General features: G+C 43.4%; 1 protein-coding gene and 1 long non-coding RNA gene across 2 annotated transcripts; one reads left to right on the forward strand and one right to left on the reverse strand.

The window, feature by feature from the left end:
* Positions 1-716: 716 nt before the first annotated feature.
* On the reverse strand, positions 717-4,789 carry LOC147031178 (uncharacterized). The gene is made up of 2 exons (XR_015056711.1): positions 4,687-4,789; positions 717-4,487 (listed from the first exon to the last, which is right to left on the reverse strand). It is a non-coding gene; the product is annotated as an uncharacterized LOC147031178 (long non-coding RNA).
* On the forward strand, positions 4,325-6,424 carry LOC147031179 (homeobox protein Hox-A11a-like). The gene is made up of 2 exons (XM_085875998.1): positions 4,325-5,209; positions 5,571-6,424. The coding sequence occupies exons 1-2, from the start codon at positions 4,732-4,734 to the stop codon at positions 5,801-5,803; spliced, it is 711 nt and encodes a 236-aa protein (XP_085732124.1). The 5' UTR covers positions 4,325-4,731; the 3' UTR covers positions 5,804-6,424.
* Positions 6,425-8,610: the final 2,186 nt, after the last annotated feature.

The raw sequence follows: 8,610 nt of genomic DNA on the forward strand, positions 1-8,610 counted from the left end.
GGAAGGGCAAGATAAGGCAGCATGGGGGGAAGGCAGCGAAGGTCAAGATAAGGCAGTGTGAGAGGAGGGTCCGTATGGACATAACCACCATCCAGATACATCAAGGGAAGGCAGCGTGAGGGGATGGCAAGGTAAGGTAGTGTGAGGCGAGGGTCCATCTGGACATAACCACCATCTAGCTGATGGGAATACTAATGGGGTGGGGAGAAAAAGAGAGAAGGAGAAAGGGGGTAGAGGAGCAAGGAGGTGGTGAGACCAAGGAGGAGTGGGGAAGTGAGGAAGCAGGGAGAACGAGGAGGAGTGGAGGAGGGGAAGGCAACATGAAGGGAGGACAAGGGAAGGCAATGTGAGGGGAGGGTCCATTCGGACATAACCACTGTCTGGACATGTCCAGAGATAACCACCATCTGGAGATAACCACCATTCTGATATGTGCGGAGATGACCACCATTCGGATATGTGCGGAGATGACCACCATTCGGATACATGCAGAGATGACAACCATTCGGATATGTGCGGAGATAATCACCATCAGGATATGTGTGGAGATATCCACCATCCAGGCATAACCTCTGTCCAGATAGGTTCAGAGACAGAAACGGAGAGAAGTGTGGGAGAATGCTACACTGTATTAGGAGGGGGTGGAGGGAGGATGGGACAAACAGGGAGACGGGTGAGGGTAGGGGAGTTAGCAGAGAATATGTTATGCTTTATGAACACACACACACACACACACACACACACACACACACACACACACACACACACACACACACACACACACACACACACACACACACACTTATTTGTATAATATATTGTTGTGGTTCCAGGGGTTAGAAACTCCTCAAACTCCTCCCAACCTCTGATCCTGTGGCACATACTGTATATACATGTACATATATATTATGTTTGTAGTATTTCTCTGTAACAAGGTCCACTCCTCTCTGAACCAACTGAGGTTGAACATTACAGCAATAATCATGGTTGAATCAATATCTAGGTCAGTGAGCAATTTACATGACCAGCCAAGGGGATTGGGAGGTCTTGGCAACCATGAAAGTCTTGGCAATCCCCCGACCATCTTCGTATGGGTGTCAAATGTTGGAAAATGCATTTTGGAGAAAGCGAGGCATATGTATGCCGCAGGGTCCAGACAATGTCATGATAACAACATGCTCGAGCTTTGAGGGGCAGCATGCAGGCTGGGGTCTGAATCAATGCAATACATGGATACACACAAGGATATACATGGATACACACAAAGATATACGTGGATACACACAAGGATATACATGGATACACACAAGGATATACATGGATACACACAAGGATATACATGGATACACACAAGGATATACATGGATACACACAAGGATATACATGGATACACAAAAAGATATACATGGATACACACAAGGATATACATGGATACACACAAGGATATACAGGGATACACACAAAGATATACAAGGATACACACAAAGATATACAGGGATACACACAAGGATATACAGGGATACACAAGGATATACAGGGTTACACACAAGGATATACATGAATACACACAAGGATATACAGGGATACACACAAAGATATACATGGATACACACAAGGATATACATGGATACACACAAGGATATACAGGGATACACACAAAGATATACAAGGATACACACAAAGATATACAGGGATACACACAAGGATATACATGGATACACACAAGGATATACATGGATACACAAAAAGATATACATGGATACACACAAGGATATACATGAATACACACAAGGATATACATGGATACACAAAAAGATATACAGGGATACACACAATGATACATGGATACATACAAGGATCTCCATGGATATACTCTTCCTTATGCTTCACTATGTGCATCACTGCTTGCATTACTGGATGCATGACCTGTAACCTGAAGTGTTGAGTGCTGTGCGTCTGTGGAAATTCTGCTTCACATTATCTATGCAGGCCCTTTGCGGTGGCGAAATCTCTGCTGGACAATTCAACCATTTCTGATGGTTTAGCTTCTCCTCCACATTTTCCTCTTTCTTTCAGTTCATTTCTCAGTCTGTTGTGCTCTTGCCTTTCCATTTTTGTGCAGTCTCTCGATATCTATGCAGACTTGTTCACACCTGAATGCTCATTCCTTGTATTCCTCAGCACCTCGCCTCTTCAGTTGGACAATCCCATTATCACCTTCAGTGGTGTGGCTGCTTGCTCCTTCTTTTTACCCCAGCCAGTGCATGGTCTTTATCTCACAGGGCCGATCTACGAGGGCTTGCATCAGAATTGAATTGACCTTCTGTGTATCCTCCCCCTTCCTCGTTTCAAGATTTATGCTCTTTCACTCTGGTAAGCCGAAGAAAATGAGATTACTTTTCCTCTTCTCACTTTCCTCCAACTCCTCTAGCTTGTTTGACTCCAGTTGTTACACTCTCTTTATTACCTGCGTGACCGAAGGTGGAAGGGAGGTTATGTTTTCACTCCTGTCTGTCCGTCATCCGATCAACTTCAAAGTTGAACAGGATTTGCGTATTGCGTCACTGAATTGGTAAACCGACTATTTTTGATACCAAAAGGTCAAAGGTCAACTCGAGGTCAAACTTCTAAAATCATCAATTTCAATCTGAAAAATAATCAATTTACATCCGCATAAATTGAAAGTTGAAAAGGAATCGCAGCATCCATCAATTAATTGGGAAAGCAACTATTTTTGAGGTCAAAGGTCAAACGAAAGGTCAAACTTCTAAAATCATCAAATCTCATCTGAAAAATCGTCAACTTTCATCCGATTGACCTGAGCTTTGATTAAGATTGTCAATTTTAATCATAATCTGAAATGGACAATTTTATGTATCCATGGCAACATTTGGAGAGGAAAGGGGGGGGGGTGGACCTTACAAGTATCGTGCTCTGCACGACGTCTTCTTCGTGTTTGTTTGTGTGCAGGATATCTCAAGAAGTTGTTGATTAATTCAGATTAAATTTGATGGACACGTTGGGTGTATCACAAGGACTAATTTGTTCACTTTTGGTGAAGATCCGAATCTGGATCCGGATCTGATAATTTTTAAGCGATTCTTCACCATTGAGAGATTGGGCTAAACTGTTGTATAACATGATATTTCAAAAAAGTATTGTGCCCGATATGTTCCCATGGATCAGGCATTGCGTGACGGAGGTATGCGCTCTCCCGAGTGCTCTTCTAGTTGTATCCATGTTGGGTACTCCTTCAGACTCAGTTGTGGACTTATCTTTCCTAACTTCATCAAGCCTCCTTTCCATTTGCAAATAGCGCTCAACACACTCCTCTCTTTATAATCTCTGCCATTTTTTTTTCAGTTCATTCACCTCCTTTTGCAAGCTGGATTGTTGCTTTTGGAGTGATGTCGTAAGCTGGAACATGTTATACATGTTCACTTTCATTCCATGTTATACAGTACCAGTGTACGGCCTCCTCGTTTATGATATATAACTTGCTGGACACATTCTGGCATTTGTCGTGGAACCAGAAATTACAGAGTTCGCATTCAATTGCAACATCATCAATAACCAACATATTACAACTTTCACAGTTATAATTTTCTTCCCTTCCTGGTCTTTGCTCTTCTTTTCTGGCATCAGAAGAAAAACACTTTCCTTTCGGGGTTCGACTTTACTTACACTTGCCTTCCAATTCGACGCCATTTTGGATCCTTCTTCATTGATCTCGCTGACGGTCTTTGCCTTGGGCACGTTGCAGTATGCTTTCGAACACAACGGTCTTTTCAAACCTCGAGTAACCCACAACTTCCTTGCTCTCTCCTGTCATCTCCGATTTAATGGCACTTCCTCTGAATGAAGAGCACCTCACTTGATCCGAACACACCACCATCAATCGGCTTCGACTTCACGCTTTCGAGACGAGTAGATTTTCCGACACAATTCAAACTCGGTCTCTAAGGAGCGAAAAATCTTAAGTACTCTATTTACAGGGATACACAGGGATACACAAGGAAATTTGTACGGGTATCCCAGGAAATTTGACACAGAAGGCCGTTTTCACTCCACGAACCATGTGGTAATTAAGCTTGTGTGTGAAGGTAAGATGGACCCAATCTGAGGAGACACAAACCGCAAACAAATGACTCCACCACACCGTTATAAACAAGCACACACACACACACACACACACACACACACACACACACACACACACACACACACACACACACACACACACACACACACACACACACCTTGATACACACTCGTGCTACACGACCCCGTGTGAGGTGGAACTTGCGTGACACGTCGAGCAGACCCATCTGGGATGTTTTTATTTTTTAGATTTTATTTACTGCAACCCACAACGACCACAATAATAAGCAATCTCACCGGATCTGACTTCATTCGGTTTTATCGTTGAATCAGTAACGAAAGTGGTGCAGGTTTCAAACCGACGCCCTTCCCACAGACACCAGGATCTGCCACCACCACAGCACGATATGCACACATGCAAACAAACAGAACCACAGGTTAGGACACAGTGCGGGCCGAGCTGGCCATGCGCCATGCGCCCTGCGTCACGGACCGTGCCCTCGCGCACCGCCTTCCTCCCCGCACGCCCACTCACACTGCACGTTCACACAGCTGGCACGGAACAGCCGTCCGGCCCGCTCCTACCGTGCTATAAGTCCGTTCTGCCCGTCGCTCTCACAAAGCACCACAATGGGAGACTTCCATGCTGACGGCACCCCACTGCTCAGCTGGGGGAACTGCGTCCCCGAAAGCGGTGCTCAGCACGTTCCGCACGCTCTCCACAGCGTGACCTCCATGCTGCCCACGGCCGGGATTCCATGCGACGGTCCCGGCTCTCTTGCCCAGTACACCGGACTCGAACCTGTGGGGAAGGCGTGGTCTGGTGGAGCAGTTTTCTCACACTATAACCACAGTGAGCATGCACCATGCTGGCAGCGATTCTCGCCCGCCTTGCTGCTCAAAGGCCAAGGTTTTGGTACGGGCGGCCAGCACGGGCCGTACGAGGATGCGATGGGCCGCAGCGGGGTCCTCCCACGAGCTTTCGACCGATTCTTGAATGAGGGGATAGATGGCAAAGTAGTGGGGAGCACAGTACGAGCCGTGCTGGGATACGATAGGCAACGTGGATCGGGCACGGATGTCAGAAAGACCGAGGAAGATTTTCCAGGTGAGTATCAACTGTTTCTTCCCGAATGGTACAAAGTTTCCTGTCGTTCTGCGCTCTGATTGTCCTTTTTCTTGTTTATCGTTTCCCCCAAAGACCAACTGTGTACATGCCGAACAACGTCATCGCCTGATTTAACGCAACTTGTTACTTTGTTAACTAGTGGTGTAAAACCTCGTGAACTAGTCGTGTAAATGGAACACCGAGTTCACCTCGTTATACACACGTTTGCAAAAACGACAAGGCGAAGCATCGTATTTACACCACGTACATTACTTACTTCACTCCAAGGGAAACTTTAGGCGCACACTCATCAAGTCGCACAATGGCCGCTCGTCTCGAACGTGATCTCTTTCTCTTTCAGCGGGCAGCAGGCCTCGTAAGAAACGCTGCCCCTACTCCAAGTTCCAGATCCGTGAACTCGAGCGAGAGTTCCTCTTCAACGTGTACATCAACAAAGAGAAACGACAACAACTGTCGCTGTGCCTGGGACTCACGGACCGCCAGGTGAAAATCTGGTTCCAGAACCGACGCATGAAGGAGAAGAAGCTTAACCGTGATCGGCTGCACTATTTCGCCGGTACGTGTATTTTCTGAGCTGAGGCCGCGGTCGGCGACTTCATCGCCGAAGCGGTATCCAAGTGGACGAACACGGATTGCGCAGTAATATGGTGGGAGACGTCCTTTTCGTGAACTATAGTCAGGCGACGAGGTGGACATGGAAACACGACGCATTATGTAACGTCCATTTGGCTCCTCGTACACGGGCATCTACATGTACGTACACTTTGTACAAATTTTCTTGTTGACGCTTCTCTGATGGTACGTCACAGACGTGCAGTCACAGACGTCACAGATGGAACAATACTTCACATAAAGGTGCGAAGAACACTCCGCGGCCTCAATGTTCACATCTGTCTGTCACGAGCCCAGAGGCCTGAGAGACGCAGATGGTGCATAATGGTATTGTATTGTACATTTACCAATTGTACATAGTATGGTAAATATGTCCAAGTGTGCGCCCAATAATATAAACAAGTGTAATGTGCACACCCCGAGGAAATGGTTCAATATTGTGATATATAAATGAGATATCCCACAAAATGCGGGAAATAAACAGCCTTAATTACAGCACGTGTTACCTTCACTTTGTACATCGTGGATGGTGTCTAACGACCCAATGTGTATGGTTCCACAATTAAATTATTTATATTATTATTACTCTTTTGGAAATCCATGTTGTGTCCAAATGAACACGACGTCGTGGCAGACTCACCTTTGGTGGAAAGATAATTACTAACGAAGGTGTTCCATGATGTTTGTTTCTTTTCTTTACCTGTCGGTAAACGATCAGCGTTAACGGCAAATCCAAGTCAGGGACTTGTGGGAAACCCCAAACGCTTTGAGTGTGTGCTTGTAGGTGGGGGCGAGCTGCTAAAGGAGGCTTCGAGAGTAGAATGGATCCATGTACAGGTGAAGTGCCATGGACATAGAACAGCAACTCCATTGTGAGATGTCACAGACAATTTGGAGACAAAGGTGTCATGTCTGAACGGAACACAACCATCGGTATGCGCATCACAAACGGTGGACAAACATTCCGAGCCACAACGGAGGAAGTCCCGTCAAAGATACCAGATAGGAAAAAGGAAAAAATTTGGGGATTTCCGTATTCATGTCCACCACAAACTGATGAGCACAAATATTGCTAAACAAAATAAATACATTAAATCACATTGTAAATGTGTTAACATTTGCCAGTCACATTCTGCAAATGCATGTACATGTGTTTATATATGCATAACAACACATGTACATATATATGTATACATATATATATATATATATATATATATATATATATATATATATATCTATATATATATATATATATACATATATATCTGTGTCTGTGTCGTAGATATACACATATATCGCACAGCTGGCACAGAAATTCGACATATTTAGACATCATTTTGAGATATATTTCGACATAAATCAACTCCTCTCATGCTTTGCTGTTTGTAAGCCCTTTGCTGTTTCAAACCCTTCCCAGAGCTTTTATGCAGCTTCTTCGGTGAGAAGAGCAGGGGAGGAGTTGATTATTAACTTTAAAAAAAAAAATATATATATATATATATATATATATATATATATATATATATATATATATATATATATGTAAATACATATTCAAATATATAAATAAATACAATATGATTGTGATTATACAACATACAATGTGATTTAATGTATTTCTTTTGTTTTGCAAAATTTGTGCTCATTAGTTTGTGGTGGACATGAATACGAAAATCCCAAAAACTTTTCCTTTTCCTATCTGGTACCTTTGACAGGACTTCCTCCATTGTGGCTCGGAATGCTTGTCCACAGTTTGTGACGTGGATACTGATGGTTGCGTTCCGTTCAGACATGACTCCTTTGTCTTCAAATTACATATTTACATTAAATTACATTTCACATCTCCAAATTACATTGGTATAAAAATACATATTTCCTTTACATATATATATATATATATATATATATATATATATATATATATATATATATATATATATATATACATACATATGCAGTGCCTATAGAAAGTCTACACCCCCTTTCAAAATTTTCACCTTTTTTGAGAAAAGCCAGGAATTATATTTCATTAAACCTTGGAGCACAGTGAAGACGATCATTAAGAAATGGAAAGCATATGGTACCACCAAGACCCTGTCGAGATCAGGACGTCCTTCCATACTGGATGACTAAGCAAGGAGAAGAATGATCAGAGAAGCCACCAAGAGGCCAATGGCAACTTTGAAAGAGCTACATGCCTTTACGGCAAAGACTGTTCACTGTGTTCATGTGACAACAATATTCCAAACACTCCACAAGTCTAGCTTGTATGGTAGGGTGGCAAGAAGGAAGCCATTACTCACAAAAAGCCCACCTTGATTGCTGTTTTCGGTATGCAAAAAAACACTCCAGAGATTCTGAAACTGTTGGTATGCAAAGTTCGTGGAGACCTATCCCAACAGGCTCACAGCTGTAATTGCTGTCAAAGGTGCTTCCATCAAGCATTAACTCAGGGGGGTGGACGTTTATCCAACCAAGGTATTCTAGTTTTGTATTTTTCGTTAATTTTCTGAAATTTGTTGAATTTGTTTTTCACTGGGAAGTTGTGGGTTACGATGTGTAAATAAAGGTGGAAATGGTCTGACTTGATACAATTTAATTCGGGCTATAAGGCAAGAAAAGGTGAAAATTTTGAAAGGGGGTGTTCACTTTCTGGAGGAACTGTGTGTGTGTGTGTGTGTGTGTGTGTGTGTGTGTGTGTGTGTGTGTGTGTGTGAGTGTGTGTGTGTGTGTGTATGTGTGTGTGAGTTATTGTGTGTTTCTTT

The sequence above is a fragment of the Eptatretus burgeri genome, chromosome 3 (genome assembly GCF_056783735.1).
Source record: "Eptatretus burgeri isolate ZD-2024b chromosome 3, Ebu_testis_v1, whole genome shotgun sequence".
Classification (NCBI taxonomy): Eukaryota; Metazoa; Chordata; class Myxini; order Myxiniformes; family Myxinidae; genus Eptatretus; species Eptatretus burgeri.

Coding starts and splice junctions, on each gene's coding strand:
- LOC147031179 (XM_085875998.1), top strand. CDS start 4,732: ATGGGAGACTTCCATGCTGACGGCACCCCACTGCTCAGCTGGGGGAAC. Junction 5,210..5,570: donor GACCGAGGAAGATTTTCCAG/GTGAGTATCAAC, acceptor TTTCTCTTTCAG/CGGGCAGCAGGCCTCGTAAG.